This window comes from Taudactylus pleione, unplaced genomic scaffold (assembly GCF_031769625.1).
Source record: "Taudactylus pleione unplaced genomic scaffold, aTauple2 ptg001254l, whole genome shotgun sequence".
NCBI classification, from domain to species: domain Eukaryota; kingdom Metazoa; phylum Chordata; class Amphibia; order Anura; family Myobatrachidae; genus Taudactylus; species Taudactylus pleione.
The window spans coordinates 837501-855419 of NW_028285654.1; the positions used below are offsets into that span (position 1 = coordinate 837501).

Consider the following 17919-nt stretch of genomic DNA (forward strand, 5'->3'; position numbering starts at 1 on the left):
GGTCTGCTCGCTAAGGACGTCTATTGCCCTGATTAAACAACCAAGGATACACCCTCATATCTTTATAGTCATCACAGACTTTCTTATATTTAGCTTTTTTAAAAGAGAGCAGCTCAGTTTTAAAGTTAATAAGCGTGCTATCTAGCTTGGTCAGCCAATCACCTCCTGCATCTTTCTTTAACACCTCAAGACCACCAATTTCACATTCTGCTATTTCTTTTTTAATATTCTCAATATCCAAATTGACCTGTTGGACTACTAGAACCATAAGATCTAAACTGCACTGATTCAAAATCATACACCATTGATGACAAAAATCTTTGTTACTTCTAACCAAGGTAGGTTGATTCCGGATCCTGAAACCTCTTGGAATTAGACCCTCTTTATGATATTGTGATAGTGTCAAACCGTGCAGTTCTAATTCAACTGCCCTTTTATGTAGTTTCACAAGGTCTGCATATATCTCAGCTGGTGTGTCAACATCAAATGCAAGTTGTGATGTATCGGAAAAGAGAATCCTGGAAACATCCTTGTCAAGAAATCTCTTTGTGCCAGTGAAGTCTACAGGTCCTAGTTCCATGGTCACAAAAAATTGGCAGTATCCCCGTAGTAGTCACTTATAGTCCAGTTTATTCAAAAACAAGTCCACTTGAATGCATACAGTCAAGTATAGGTGATGAAAAAATATTTTTTTAATATCATTCCTGGTGCAATCCGGAATACAAATGAAAATTGTATCAAAAACAGGAACGCACACAGTTGCTGCAGTGAAATATAGGTGCCCGGTCTGATATGGTAGATATCAAGAAAGGTCCCAAATAGCAAGCTGACAAGGGACCAGACCAGCACACATCATAATATTCAATCACCATAAAAAAAGTGTGTGTATGTATGTATGTATATATATATATATATATATATATATATATATATATATATATATATATATATACACACACACACACTGCAATTCCACAGTATGTGTTCTTGGTCTTCTATACCTGCTGGATGTGTTTTGAAGTATTTTATATATGTGTATATATTTTTTTTTCCCCCAGAGTGAGGTGGATTCCATGTTCCCCTCTCTGTCTGAGTCTGCCGGTAAGTGTGACTTCACACCAGTGTTTGTGGATTACACCTTTTATCCTGATACATACACACAGTGGGGGCAGGTTACGTGTATGCTGATTGGCTGTCTCCTAATGAATATTCGTTCTGCCCACAATATGATAGAGCTGCCCCTCATTCATTACTGACAGATATTACACAGCAGCCAGGTTCCTCGGTGTATAATGAACAGAGTGGTCCGCGCTCCAGGTCTTAGAGGGCATGTTTATTGGGATGTGTGGGGGAGGGGGAGAATGGGGTAGGCGGGTGGGGTGTGGTGGTGCTGCACGTGGAACAGGAGTACCAGATCCTGTCTGTTACAAGCTGGACGAGGGGGGGGTACACGTGCGCTCCTATGTGTGAATGTGTGATGGAAGGGGAAAAAACTATGAGTGGATGGGGGTGGTAAGGAACGGGGTGGGGGGGGTAGGGAACTTGGGGGAGCGAAATGTGGGGGGGTATGTAGTAACAAGGGATGGCATGTATTGGTGTGTGCCTTTAGTGTAGGTGGTGTTGGTGTGTAATGAAGAGCCCCCTAAAAGGGCCCACCAACTCCCTGACCAGGATACTACGTAACCTGCCACTCAACTCCAACCCCACTCACGGAACCACCTGGGGAGCACTGTGTCTCACCAATAAACAGGTTGGATTCAATCTCAAGTGTCTGGCTCTTCATTACACACCAACACCACCTACACTAAAGGCACACACCAATACATGCCATCCCTTGTTACTACATACCCCCCCACATTTCGCTCCCCCAAGTTCCCAAACCCCCCCCCCCCACCCCGTTCGTTACCACCCCCACCCACTCATAGTTTTTTCCCCTTCCATCACACATTCACACATAGGAGCGCACGTGTACCCCCCCTCGTCCAGCACGTTCCTCGGTGGTCAGTATCTCATAGTTCTCCTTATACCATCATTTAAAAAAAAAAAAAAAAAAAGTAATTCAGCCTCTACGGAGAAGGGAGATATTTTTGTTTCCTACCTACACATATATCCTGTATAGGTTACGCTCCATGTACCTGTGTACACATATATCCTGTATAGGTTACGCTCCATGTACCTGTGTACACATATATCCTGTATAGGTTACACTCCATGTACCTGTGTACACATATATCCTGTATAGGTTACGCTCCATGTACCTGTGTACACATATATCCTGTATAGGCTACACTCCATGTACCTGTGTATACATATATCCTGTATAGGTTACACTCCATGTACCTGTGTACACATATATCCTGTATAGGTTACGCTCCATGTACCTGTGTACACATATATCCTGTATAGGTTACGCTCCATGTACCTGTGTACAGATATATCCTGTATAGGTTACACTCCATGTACCTGTGTACACATATATCCTGTATAGGTTACACTCCATGTACCTGTGTACACATATATCCTGTATAGGTTACACTCCATGTACCTGTGTACACATATATCCTGTATAGGTTACGCTCCATGTACCTGTGTACAGATATATCCTGTATAGGTTACACTCCATGTACCTGTGTACACATATATCCTGTATAGGCTACACTCCATGTACCTGTGTACACATATATCCTGTATAGGTTACACTCCATGTACCTGTGTACACATATATCCTGTATAGGTTACACTCCATGTACCTGTGTACACATATATCCTGTATAGGTTACGCTCCATGTACCTGTGTACACATATATCCTGTATAGGTTACGCTCCATGTACCTGTGTACACATATATCCTGTATAGGTTACGCTCCATGTACCTGTGTACAGATATATCCTGTATAGGTTACACTCCATGTACCTGTGTACACATATATCCTGTATAGGTTACACTCCATGTACCTGTGTACACATATATCCTGTATAGGTTACACTCCATGTACCTGTGTACACATATATCCTGTATAGGTTACACTCCATGTACCTGTGTACACATATATCCTGTATAGGTTACACTCCATGTACCTGTGTACACATATATCCTGTATAGGTTACACTCCATGTACCTGTGTACACATATATCCTGTATAGGTTACGCTCCATGTACCTGTGTACACATATATCCTGTATAGGTTACACTCCATGTACCTGTGTACACATATATCCTGTATAGGTTACACTCCATGTACCTGTGTACACATATATCCTGTATAGGTTACGCTCCATGTACCTGTGTACACATATATCCTGTATAGGTTACGCTCCATGTACCTGTGTACACATATATCCTGTATAGGTTACGCTCCATGTACCTGTGTACACATATATCCTGTATAGGTTACACTCCATGTACCTGTGTACACATATATCCTGTATAGGCTACGCTCCATGTACCTGTGTACACATATATCCTGTATAGGTTACACTCCATGTACCTGTGTACACATATATCCTGTATAGGTTACGTTCCATGTACCTGCGTAGAGAAAATTACTCCAGGTTTTTAGTTTAAATAAAGAAAAATAAAAACAAAAGAAAACACAAAAAAAGTCTCCGCTGGACTCATTATTTATTGTGACTGAGGGGGAGGTGGACCAAGCCTTGGAGAGAGAAAGTGGAGAAGTTGCCTAAACCAACCAATCCGCTTCTGTCATTTATCCAGCACAGTCTATGAAATGACAGTTAGACCCTGATTGGCTGCTTTGGGCAACTGTACCTCTCTCCAAGGCTGGGTACATCTCCCCTCTGCTCTTTGATATGGGGAAATGTATCATAGAAAATCACAGATTCCACAGTCTACTCGTTCTATCTTAATGTTTCAGTGGTGGTTAGTGGGCAGAAAAATGGACATGCCAATATAAAGTCACCTATTAGGGCATTGAGTTTACCAATCCCCGGAATTGTACATTGTACTTCATTGTTCTTCTACAGAGACTCCGCTGACAGCTGGTAGGCTGTTCCTTAGAGACGCTGTCTCAGCGTGATTGTAGTGTATTCTGTAATAATGGTTTGTGGTGACTGAGAAAGCCTTGGCATGTGATAGCACCTTAACCGCAACACTGCGGAATAAGGACGCAGCGTTCTTTAGTTTGGTATAGAACATTGGCTATACTGCCTTCCTCCTCTGCTCGGTGCCCATTGCCCGTGCTCTCTGCCCCACTGAGCTGGCCAATGTGCATTCCCAGGTTCTTGCAGCCATCCTATCCATAACTAGGCAGCCTGGGCAGCCAGCACCTGTACCGGGCCAGGCTGGGATGTTTAACTCCTAGACCCCACCTGTATGGCGGACTTATGTATACAGATGTGTACACCTCTATCCTCCGTGCGCTACAAGTCCGCGTTACATGCAATACGTAAGAGCCCCCGTGTGACTCTGTAGCTCCGAGTGTCTTTTCGTTACCTTCAACTGTGTCTTATTCTCACAGCGATGAATATAGGACACACAAACAGCTTCTGCTGAATTAAATGATATATATAGTGTCAGCGGCTGTAACACTGTAACGTAGCGTTCTGCATGCAGATACAGCCGCAGTCGTACACAGAATATAGGCGTTCCGCATGTCATTCTGATCAGCAGAAGCTGCCTGTGTGTCCTATTCACATCACTGTGCGAATAATACGCATTTGAAGGTAAAAAGTGTCACGAAAAGGAGCTCGGAGCTATCCAGTCACACCATGGCATGGCGCTACTAGAAGGGTGTTTAATGTACAAGGAGGCTACATGTATGAGGACTCCTCTGTATTTATTTTTGGTCTATAAGAGGACAATTCAATTGTCAATAGCTCCCACCTAAATCCACAGGAGCGATTGGCTGTTTGCACGACCAGCCCCTTTCTCGCAGGAGAATGCACAGGATCAGCCCCTTTCTCGCAGGAGAATGCATAGGATCAGCCCCTTTCTCGCAGGAGAATGCATAGGATCAGCCCCTTTCTTGCAGGAGAATGCACAGGACCAGCCCCTTTCTCGCAGGAGAATGCAAATGACCAGCCCCTTTCTCGCAGGAGAATGCACAGGATCGGCCCCTTTCTCACAGGAGAATGCACAGGATCAGCCTCTTTCTCGCAGGAGAATGCACAGGATCAGCCCCTTTCTCGCAGGAGAATGCACAGGATCAGCCCCTTTCTCGCAGGAGAATGCACAGGATCGGCCCCTTTCTCGCAGGAGAATGCACAGGATCAGCCCCTTTCTCGCAGGAGAATGCACAGGATCGGCCCCTTTCTCGCAGGAGAATGCACAGGATCGGCCCCTTTCTCGCAGGAGAATGCACAGGATCGGCCCTTTCTCGCAGGAGAATGCATAGGATCAGCCCCTTTCTTGCAGGAGAATGCACAGGACCAGCCCCTTTCTCGCAGGAGAATGCATAGGATCAGCCCCTTTCTCGCAGGAGAATGCACAGGACCGGCCCCTTTCTCGCAGGAGAATGCACAGGATCGGCCCCTTTCTCACAGGAGAATGCACAGGATCGGCCCCTTTCTCGCAGGAGAATGCACAGGATCGGCCCCTTTCTCGCAGGAGAATGCACAGGATCGGCCCCTTTCTCGCAGGAGAATGCACAGGATCGGCCCCTTTCTCGCAGGAGAATGCATAGGATCGGCCCCTTTCTCTCAGGAGAATGCACAGGACCGGCCCCTTTCTCTCAGGAGAATGCACAGGACCGGCCCCTTTCTCGCAGGAGAATGCACAGGATCGGCCCCTTTCTCGCAGGAGAATGCACAGGATCGGCTGCTTTTCCCAGGCTTCCTGCAGTTCTGGCTCAACCAGCCCCAAAGCCCTACTTCACACAGATTCCTGCTCACACTTCTGAAGGATGCCAGCATAGAGCTACAATGAGTCACCCAACATAACTGAGTAGCTCCTGTGCAGTATAGACAAGAGATACGTGTTGTTTTTGTCTGCATGAGCATGCTCCGTGACTGGACCCAGTGACCCTCAGCTGGCTGTGAGCTGGTACCAGTCCATGGATCTACTCAAAATAATAATAGAATCGAGATCATCTCATACAACAGATGTAGCTCTGCTGCAGTTCCCAGAGTGGTTCAGTATCCTGGAAGTTGCAGTTCCACAGTTTTCGCACAAGCAGACCCCAGCCGTGACGCGCCTGTCACAAGCAGACGCCAGACATATCTCTGTGCAGGGAAGCAAACATTGAATTTTTGCAAACACCGCAGATGCATTTCGGCGTGCTACGCAGAATCGGCCCCTACAGCTTCTCTGTCCAGAGCAGAGGTCTCCGTGCGCGTAGGAACGCTGTGCGAGTGTTGGACAACAATACGCTTGCTTCAGTCTGGTCGTTCTGGATAAAGACTTTCCACCAAAAACCAATTGGATTATTGAACAGTTTCTCTGCCTACATTTCATTTTGTCAGCTTTATTGTCATCCACACGTCGCTTCTCTAACGATTGGATGGTAACGTGCGACCAGCGATTTTGGAATTCTGTCCCTTTTCTTCATTACTCTGCTCCAATTGAAGATTCCTTGAGAAAAATGTTATTCTTTGCATTCTAGGAAACCGAAAGACATTTCTTTCAGTAGTGTCATCCAACTTCTATATATCTCTGGCCCTAAATGAGCTGAAACCCGAAGTAGTGCAGTGTTATAGCAAGAACGTACATAGCAAATTCATCAAGTGCGTTGGGTGACCCATACTAAGTGCGCTGGTGGCATAATAAGTGAATAATTGTTTCTGGTGGATTTCCCCCTCCTCCTTTCCACACTTACAGCACCTTACTCAGCATGATGCCTTATGCCCGCCATGGACAGTCGGTGACCAGTGTGGCCACCTCATTCTCACCACAGTGCCCAGCCCACTACATCCTGTCTGCATAGTCCTGTGCCCTCAGCCTGTCTGCAACTGTGAGAATGAATCCTTCATGTCAGCCTCTCACAGGACTCTAAAACAGGACTTTAGTAACCCACAGATTTCCGGTCATTCCAGGTTCCTCCATTGGGTGTAATCACAACAGATTACCGTGCTGTCACCTTTCCCCCCCAGGTGTGACACTTACACAGTGTACAGGCCGTGCTGTCACCTTTCCCCCCCAGGTGTGACACTTACGCAGTGTACTGGCCGTGCAGTCACCTTTCCCCCCAGGTGTGAGACTTACGCAGTGTACTGGCCATGCAGTCACCTTTCCCCCCCAGGTGTGACACTTACGCAGTGTACTGGCCGTGCAGTCACCTTTCCCCCCAGGTGTGACACTTACGCAGTGTACTGGCCGTGCTGTCACCTCTCCCCCCCAGGTGTGACACTTACGCAGTGTACTGGCCATGCAGTCACCTTTCCCCCCAGGTGTGACACTTACGCAGTGTACTGGCCGTACTGTCACCTCTCCCCCCCAGGTGTGACACTTACGCAGTGTACTGGCCGTGCAGTCACCTTTCCCCCCCAGGTGTGAGACTTACGCAGTGTACTGGCCGTGCAGTCACCTTTCCCCCCCAGGTGTGAGACTTACGCAGTGTACTGGCCGTGCAGTCACCTTTCCCCCCCAGGTGTGAGACTTACACAGTGTACTGGCCGTGCAGTCACCTTTCCCCCCAGGTGTGAGACTTACGCAGTGTACTGGCCGTGCAGTCACCTTTCCCCCCAGGTGTGACACTTACGCAGTGTACTGGCCGTGCTGTCACCTCTCCCCCCCAGGTGTGAGACTTACGCAGTCTACTGGCCATGCAGTCACCTTTCCCCCAGGTGTGAGACTTACGCTGTGTACTGACCGTGCAATTATTCTGTTTTCACCTTTTCCCCACAGGTGTGAGACCGGATGAGTTTGTGAAACTGATGAGCATGAAACAGAGCGCTCGGTTAAGCTTTGGAGACCAGAGAGCGATATTTTCAGTGTTTGACACTCACTGTAAGTATTCATTCCCAGATTCTACTTGATAGGGTTGTTTGATATCCGTGTGAAGACATGGTGTATACCTACACTGAGGTGTCTGCAATGAAATATCCGCTGACGTGTGACACAAAAGATATCAGGCTTAGAACAAAAGTTTTGTGCCACTAGTGGAGCCCAGCCGGAACTACTTTCCCATCTTTCACAGTGTCCATCTACTTCTGACAGCGAATCGTCCAGTTGGGGGAAAAGTGTCCAACACCACATTACGCTGAAACAATAGTCACCCAACATGATTGGTTCCTTCTGCTAATTGGACTGGACATTTTTGGACGTTTTCTATTGTTCTGGTGTAAACAGCTGATTATTGTTTGGTCCCATGCACTAAAATGGGTTCTCATCCCCATTTAATTTGTCAGTAATTATCACACCTGTTTCCACAGACTAAACAGCCTCAAATCATGACCTGTTCCAGATACTTGAGAGATAAGGCTGAGAAGCACTGCACTAAAAAATGAGCCTTCCCACCAGCCAAATAGTTGTCTGATTTATAACAATATGGTTCTGCTGTATGTGCGGCTTCAGGAGGACTCAACACATGGTTTTATCAGCTCCTGGCAGCAGCAGCCCCTTGGAGCAGACAGGAGATTGCAGGCTTAATTTACATGAGGGCGGTTTCAGGGTACCAAGAAATCCCCCCTTGGTGCACCAGCGTGACTCATGAACCAGATGGGTTCTGGGAATCTATAACCTTTATAACCAACAACCTCTGTTGTAGATGGGATCAGAGAGGGGTAATTGGGAACATGTAGCTTGTAGGTGGAGTTCACTTTTAAACGTATTATCATTTCCATCTCACATGTTTATAGCATCTTCATCATTTGATTTGTTCCATTATAAAGTAATGCTTGGATACTAATCTCTGTGTATTATTGAATAGCTGCGGTTATGTCCGCAATGCTCCCATCAGTTCCCTACAGATGTAGGAGGGGCTTCAGCTGTCCGTCTGGGTAACACTGAGCAGTCCCGTTTTGGGCTAGTGCCTCAGAGCATACACTGTAACCCTGAGTAACTCTTCCGCCTGTGTGATCTTTAACAGGTCGGGGATTTTTGAACGTGGACGATTTTAAGCGTGCATTCCGGAGTGTGGCGCCGCGCTTGTCTGACCACACCGTGCTTGAGGCTTTCAGGTGAGATTCTGATATTCCCAAAACCACAATATGTTCTGTGTCTCATCCTGTTAATTACCCAGGTATTCCACCCCCTTATCCAGCTTTTCTTTACGCTTTACATTGCGAACGATAAACTCGTTATAATGTATCCTTAGACCTGCTGCTTTATGCTATGTGATGTAGATCATGTACTGAGCGCAAAGACTTTTGTCATTGCCCTCGTTTCAGATTGTGATTTGCTAATAAAGAATGAATAAAGCCCCTTAAGAAAGGAACATTAATTACTGATCCAAGTCGGTGACTGTACATGTGGGTCAGTTTAACACAGAAATATGGCAGCTGGCAGGGAGCAACTTGGGAATCTGAGTGAAATGTGGCTGTTTCAACGCGCATGTTCCCCATCCTGTACAATTTATTTATTTGTTTGGGGGTTTTTTTTTGGGGGGGGGGGGGGAGGGGGTAATAAAGAAGACAGCGATTCAAAAATCAGAATAGTTGAGCTGATCATACTAGGAGCCATACACCTGTCATCAGTGAGGTCTCAGGTACGTTGTGCCTCAGTCATGTCAATGGCAGCATTCTCAGGATTATCCATTCAGAATATAGCGGCTGCCTCCAGTGTGTGTGGCAGCTTCAGCCGGCTAATGGCGACGCTGGGAACGCAGAAACATGGTAAAAGAGCTTACAGTCCAATTCTGCAGCATTGCGAACGTCCAGCATTATAAAGGACCTGTAATACCATTACTGTATTCTAGTCTCAGAGAAGAGGCTACATAAAATTAGCGTGGCCATGTCTGGTCCAGCAGTGTAATATAATCCAGAACACAATAAACATTATTCCCTAAACTGGAGATCATGCTATTATTGTGTATTCATTAGCATGCTCTGAAGGCATCCCGCTCCAGGTTTTATTACCGCGTTCTAGGCTTGAATTATCTCTGCTCGTCCAGCCCAACAGCTCCTGCACAGCGCACGATAAACAGAAAGGTCACAGGCCAGGTGGGCGCCCAATTACCTCACTTCATTCTGCACTAATAATTACCTTATTGTTGTGTGCTGCTTTGCCGTAATTAGCAGCAGCAAATAGTCTGCGGGTACGAGGGAACAGCGCAGATATTGTGCTCTCTCTGCAAGTTAGATTTATGAACCTGTACAACAGAGCGGAATGAATCTCCAGCATTCATCTTCCCGACGCCAGTTACTATGGGAACCTCATACACAGAGCTGCGTCATTTCACCTCGGCTGATTCCTGCAGATGATTTCCTCTCCTGGTTCTTCAGCAGCTGCCTCACAGTCCTTCCTCACAGGGCAATTCATCATTTGCACCAGTTCTTACCCTTCATCTGCCTTATATAGCATTTATACAGGTCTCTTCTGCACTGCAGAGAAAATAACAATGACATTGAAGTAAAGGAGGAAGTAAGCTCAGAGCGCTGATTCCGTAACATGTGGTGTCCATGTATGATGTCATGTAAGACGTATGATGTCATCTACATACAGGAAGGGTTGGACCAATGTCATATCACTAGATTTTGTGTAGGTGTGTATATATATGTATGTATGTTTGTGTGTATGTATACATATATATATCTCTATCACACCTCTGCTGGATGATGCTCCTTAATATTAGAGCTGGAAAGCATGGTATACCTATGTAGACAGCCTGTTGTTACATAGGAATTGCTTGTTGTATATCATTACGCCGTGGTGTATCACATGAACTGATGGTGACAGGTGACATGGTGGGGTTGCAGATTTGCTTCCTTTTGAAAAAGCCTCTGAGAGGGGAGAAACGCGTCAAGGCTCTGTATTTGACTGCACTATATTCCTGATTGGATCATCACTTATGTCCATTTGGCTGTGCCGTCTATACGTCTTTCTAACGGAGACTACGGGGTAAATTGACTAAGATTCGAGTTTGGCCGAGATTACAATCTTGGGTTAGTTTCAGGCATATTTTTCATCTCACAAATTTACTAAAGACAAATTCGGGTGAGTTTGGGAGAGAGTTCTCCATTTTTCACTGTAAAACTCGGGTGAGATTGTAAAATCGAATAAACTCACCATCGGTCAAACTCTGAAGTCCTTTTCATGAAAAAGATGCAACTCTGGAATTTACTAAGAATTGACATTACAATCCCAGATAAGATTGTAGCACAATCGCTGATAAATTAAAGTTTCAAACACTCCACCTCCTGAGCTGCGACTTTGCCAGAAACATACACAGATTAGTGTGATTTCTGTTTGTTTCTGCCTTGAATCACTATTGTAATTGTTAATGTAAAAAAAAAAAGACGTAAGGTCCCCCCGCAAAAGACATAACCATCCCTGGACTGCTCAGCCAGTCCTGGTTCCTAAAATTATGGGGGGAAAAATGTGTAGGGTTCCCCCGTAATTTAGGAACCAGCACCCCGCTGAAGGGCCAGTCCTGGTTTTAAATATAGGGGGGGGGAAATGCAGGGGTCCCTCTATATTTAAAACCAGCACCGGACCCCAAACCGACCAGGCTGTGTGCTATTCCAATGAGCACACAATTCTGTGAATTAGCAGCTCCACCATTTTGTGAGAGCAATCTCACTCAGTGAGAGTGTTGAATCTGCAGTTAACCACAGGGTGTGATGGCATACCATATCTGTATTGCGCAAGGAACACGTCCATTAAAGCGTCAGCCTTAATGATCGGAATTTCATTGCTTTTTTAAGTTTGAGTGCCACAAATTTAGTAGGTTTTGTGAAATTTTCAGATCATGTCTTAGCAGCCTCAATGGGACATGTGAAACCGTAAGGTTTTTTGTCTATGGAATAGTTAGTTAATAATCATGTTACAGGTATTGCAGTAAAATCTCACTGAAAAGACACTCTAGGTATTGAAGCCACTTTCGTCTTCAGAATGGTACCTGTAATGCCACAGAAATCTATATTGGTCTTTTTTCACTTTTGATATGAATTAAATCTTCCTTTGATATGTATGGTAAAAATAAAGAAAAAGGCTTTTCATTGTACAGTAGTATGGAAAGGACAATAGGTTAATAACCCAGCCAATCCCCGCATGGTATGTAAGCTGCTTGTCTGTTGTATAAAAGTACAGTTATTCCACAGTGGATGGATTGTAAGGTATGCACATTTTTTATTACAAAGCTTTTTATGACATTTATGTGTGTTTAATGTCATAGTCTTTCTGTATCAGTGTGACAGCAGCCTCATATCACTACTCTGTGCTGCTGGGGACCCTGCTCCTCCCACTATTTAACTATCAGCCTATGACTTCCTGTATCAGTGTGACAGCAGCCTCATATCACTGCTCTGTGCTGCTGGGAATCCTGCTCCTCCCACTATATAACTCCCAGTCTGTGACTTCCTGTATCAGTGTGACAGGAACCTGACATCACTGCTCTGTGCTGCTGGGGACCCTGCTCCTCCCACTATGTAACTCAGTCTGTGGCTTCCTGTATCAGTGTGACAGCAGCCTCATATCACTGCTCTGTGCTGCTGGGGACCCAGCTCCTCCCACTATGTAACTGTCAGTCTGTGACTTCCTGCTGGGGACCCTGCTCCTCCCACTATGTAACTCCCAGTCTGTGGCTTCCTGTATCAGTGTGACAGGAACCTGACATCACTCCTCTGTGCTGCTGGGGACCCTGCTCCTCCCACTATGTAACTCCCAGTCTGTGGCTTCCTGTATCAGTGTGACAGCAGCCTCATATCACTACTCTGTACTGCTGGGGACCCAGCTCCTCCCGCTATGTAACTCCCAGTCTGTGACTTCCTGTATCAGTGTGACAACAGCCTCATATCACTCCTCTGTGCTGCTGGGGACCCTGCTCCTCCCACTATATAACTCTCAGTCTGTGGCTTCCTGTATCAGTGTGACAGCAGCCTCATATCACTGCTCTGTGCTGCTGGGGACCCAGCTCCTCCCACTATGTAACTCTCAGTCTGTGACTTCCTGTATCAGTGTGACAGCAGCCTCATATCACTACTCTGTGCTGCTGGGAATCCTGCTCCTCCCACTATATAACTCCCAGTCTGTGACTTCCTGTATCAGTGTGACAGGAACCTGACATCACTGCTCTGTGCTGCTGGGGACCCTGCTCCTCCCACTATGTAACTCAGTCTGTGGCTTCCTGTATCAGTGTGACAGCAGCCTCATATCACTGCTCTGTGCTGCTGGGGACCCAGCTCCTCCCACTATGTAACTGTCAGTCTGTGACTTCCTGCTGGGGACCCTGCTCCTCCCACTATGTAACTCCCAGTCTGTGGCTTCCTGTATCAGTGTGACAGGAACCTGACATCACTACTCTGTACTGCTGGGGACCCTGCTCCTCCCACTATGTAACTCCCAGTCTGTGACTTCCTGTATCAGTGTGACAACAGCCTCATATCACTCCTCTGTGCTGCTGGGGACCCTGCTCCTCCCACTATATAACTCTCAGTCTGTGGCTTCCTGTATCAGTGTGACAGCAGCCTCATATCACTGCTCTGTGCTGCTGGGGACCCAGCTCCTCCCACTATGTAACTCTCAGTCTGTGACTTCCTGTATCAGTGTGACAGCAGCCTCATATCACTGCTCTGTGCTGCTGGGGGACCCTGCTCCTCCCACTATGTAACTCTCAGTCTGTGACTTCCTGTATCAGTGTGACAGCAGCCTCATATCACTACTCTGTGCTGCTGGGAATCCTGCTCCTCCCACTATATAACTCCCAGTCTGTGACTTCCTGTATAAGTGTGACAGGAACCTGACATCACTGCTCTGTGCTGCTGGGGACCCTGCTCCTCCCACTATGTAACTCAGTCTGTGACTTCCTGTATCAGTGTGACAGCAGCCTCATATCACTGCTCTGTGCTGCTGGGGACCCTGCTCCTCCCACTATGCAACTCTCAGTCTATGGCTTCCTGTATCAGTGTGACAGCAGCCTCATATCACTGCTCTGTGCTGCTGGGGGACCCTGCTCCTCCCACTAAGTAACTCTCAGTCTGTGACTTCCTGTATCAGTGTGACAGCAGCCTCATATCACTACTCTGTGCTGCTGGGAATCCTGCTCCTCCCACTATATAACTCCCAGTCTGTGACTTCCTGTATCAGTGTGACAGGAACCTGACATCACTGCTCTGTGCTGCTGGGGACCCAGCTCCTCCCACTATGTAACTGTCAGTCTGTGACTTCCTGCTGGGGACCCTGCTCCTCCCACTATGTAACTCCCAGTCTGTGGCTTCCTGTATCAGTGTGACAGGAACCTGACATCACTACTCTGTGCTGCTGGGGACCCTGCTCCTCCCACTATGTAACTCCCAGTCTGTGGCTTCCTGTATCAGTGTGACAGGAACCTGACATCACTGCTCTGTGCTGCTGGGGACCCTGCTCCTCCCACTATGTAACTCCCAGTCTGTGGCTTCCTGTATCAGTGTGACAGCAGCCTCATATCACTACTCTGTACTGCTGGGGACCCAGCTCCTCCCACTATGTAACTCCCAGTCTGTGACTTCCTGTATCAGTGTGACAACAGCCTCATATCACTCCTCTGTGCTGCTGGGGACCCTGCTCCTCCCACTATATAACTCTCAGTCTGTGGCTTCCTGTATCAGTGTGACAGCAGCCTCATATCACTGCTCTGTGCTGCTGGGGACCCAGCTCCTCCCACTATGTAACTCTCAGTCTGTGACTTCCTGTATCAGTGTGACAGCAGCCTCATATCACTACTCTGTGCTGCTGGGAATCCTGCTCCTCCCACTATATAACTCCCAGTCTGTGACTTCCTGTATCAGTGTGACAGGAACCTGACATCACTGCTCTGTGCTGCTGGGGACCCTGCTCCTCCCACTATGTAACTCAGTCTGTGGCTTCCTGTATCAGTGTGACAGCAGCCTCATATCACTGCTCTGTGCTGCTGGGGACCCAGCTCCTCCCACTATGTAACTGTCAGTCTGTGACTTCCTGCTGGGGACCCTGCTCCTCCCACTATGTAACTCCCAGTCTGTGGCTTCCTGTATCAGTGTGACAGGAACCTGACATCACTCCTCTGTGCTGCTGGGGACCCTGCTCCTCCCACTATGTAACTCCCAGTCTGTGGCTTCCTGTATCAGTGTGACAGCAGCCTCATATCACTACTCTGTACTGCTGGGGACCCAGCTCCTCCCGCTATGTAACTCCCAGTCTGTGACTTCCTGTATCAGTGTGACAACAGCCTCATATCACTCCTCTGTGCTGCTGGGGACCCTGCTCCTCCCACTATATAACTCTCAGTCTGTGGCTTCCTGTATCAGTGTGACAGCAGCCTCATATCACTGCTCTGTGCTGCTGGGGACCCAGCTCCTCCCACTATGTAACTCTCAGTCTGTGACTTCCTGTATCAGTGTGACAGCAGCCTCATATCACTACTCTGTGCTGCTGGGAATCCTGCTCCTCCCACTATATAACTCCCAGTCTGTGACTTCCTGTATCAGTGTGACAGGAACCTGACATCACTGCTCTGTGCTGCTGGGGACCCTGCTCCTCCCACTATGTAACTCAGTCTGTGGCTTCCTGTATCAGTGTGACAGCAGCCTCATATCACTGCTCTGTGCTGCTGGGGACCCAGCTCCTCCCACTATGTAACTGTCAGTCTGTGACTTCCTGCTGGGGACCCTGCTCCTCCCACTATGTAACTCCCAGTCTGTGGCTTCCTGTATCAGTGTGACAGGAACCTGACATCACTACTCTGTACTGCTGGGGACCCTGCTCCTCCCACTATGTAACTCCCAGTCTGTGACTTCCTGTATCAGTGTGACAACAGCCTCATATCACTCCTCTGTGCTGCTGGGGACCCTGCTCCTCCCACTATATAACTCTCAGTCTGTGGCTTCCTGTATCAGTGTGACAGCAGCCTCATATCACTGCTCTGTGCTGCTGGGGACCCAGCTCCTCCCACTATGTAACTCTCAGTCTGTGACTTCCTGTATCAGTGTGACAGCAGCCTCATATCACTGCTCTGTGCTGCTGGGGGACCCTGCTCCTCCCACTATGTAACTCTCAGTCTGTGACTTCCTGTATCAGTGTGACAGCAGCCTCATATCACTACTCTGTGCTGCTGGGAATCCTGCTCCTCCCACTATATAACTCCCAGTCTGTGACTTCCTGTATAAGTGTGACAGGAACCTGACATCACTGCTCTGTGCTGCTGGGGACCCTGCTCCTCCCACTATGTAACTCAGTCTGTGACTTCCTGTATCAGTGTGACAGCAGCCTCATATCACTGCTCTGTGCTGCTGGGGACCCTGCTCCTCCCACTATGCAACTCTCAGTCTATGGCTTCCTGTATCAGTGTGACAGCAGCCTCATATCACTGCTCTGTGCTGCTGGGGGACCCTGCTCCTCCCACTAAGTAACTCTCAGTCTGTGACTTCCTGTATCAGTGTGACAGCAGCCTCATATCACTACTCTGTGCTGCTGGGAATCCTGCTCCTCCCACTATATAACTCCCAGTCTGTGACTTCCTGTATCAGTGTGACAGGAACCTGACATCACTGCTCTGTGCTGCTGGGGACCCAGCTCCTCCCACTATGTAACTGTCAGTCTGTGACTTCCTGCTGGGGACCCTGCTCCTCCCACTATGTAACTCCCAGTCTGTGGCTTCCTGTATCAGTGTGACAGGAACCTGACATCACTACTCTGTGCTGCTGGGGACCCTGCTCCTCCCACTATGTAACTCCCAGTCTGTGGCTTCCTGTATCAGTGTGACAGGAACCTGACATCACTGCTCTGTGCTGCTGGGGACCCTGCTCCTCCCACTATGTAACTCCCAGTCTGTGGCTTCCTGTATCAGTGTGACAGCAGCCTCATATCACTACTCTGTACTGCTGGGGACCCAGCTCCTCCCACTATGTAACTCCCAGTCTGTGACTTCCTGTATCAGTGTGACAACAGCCTCATATCACTCCTCTGTGCTGCTGGGGACCCTGCTCCTCCCACTATATAACTCTCAGTCTGTGGCTTCCTGTATCAGTGTGACAGCAGCCTCATATCACTGCTCTGTGCTGCTGGGGACCCAGCTCCTCCCACTATGTAACTCTCAGTCTGTGACTTCCTGTATCAGTGTGACAGCAGCCTCATATCACTACTCTGTGCTGCTGGGAATCCTGCTCCTCCCACTATATAACTCCCAGTCTGTGACTTCCTGTATCATTGTGACAGGAACCTGACATCACTGCTCTGTGCTGCTGGGGACCCTGCTCCTCCCACTATGTAACTCAGTCTGTGGCTTCCTGTATCAGTGTGACAGCAGCCTCATATCACTGCTCTGTGCTGCTGGGGACCCAGCTCCTCCCACTATGTAACTGTCAGTCTGTGACTTCCTGCTGGGGACCCTGCTCCTCCCACTATGTAACTCCCAGTCTGTGGCTTCCTGTATCAGTGTGACAGGAACCTGACATCACTACTCTGTACTGCTGGGGACCCTGCTCCTCCCACTATGTAACTCCCAGTCTGTGACTTCCTGTATCAGTGTGACAACAGCCTCATATCACTCCTCTGTGCTGCTGGGGACCCTGCTCCTCCCACTATATAACTCTCAGTCTGTGGCTTCCTGTATCAGTGTGACAGCAGCCTCATATCACTGCTCTGTGCTGCTGGGGACCCAGCTCCTCCCACTATGTAACTCTCAGTCTGTGACTTCCTGTATCAGTGTGACAGCAGCCTCATATCACTGCTCTGTGCTGCTGGGGGACCCTGCTCCTCCCACTATGTAACTCTCAGTCTGTGACTTCCTGTATCAGTGTGACAGCAGCCTCATATCACTACTCTGTGCTGCTGGGAATCCTGCTCCTCCCACTATATAACTCCCAGTCTGTGACTTCCTGTATAAGTGTGACAGGAACCTGACATCACTG

At 47.9% G+C, this 17919-nt stretch overlaps 1 protein-coding gene across 1 annotated transcript in view; it reads left to right on the forward strand.

Moving 5' to 3' along the window:
• Positions 1–17919, forward strand: part of EFCAB11 (EF-hand calcium binding domain 11) — a 98108-nt gene that overhangs the window by 6916 nt on the left and 73273 nt on the right. The window contains exons 3-5 of the mRNA XM_088462512.1: positions 1059–1101; positions 7802–7903; positions 8985–9075. Of these exons, the coding sequence (XP_088318638.1) occupies positions 1059–1101; positions 7802–7903; positions 8985–9075 (236 nt within the window). The remainder of the gene's footprint in view (positions 1–1058; positions 1102–7801; positions 7904–8984; positions 9076–17919) is intronic.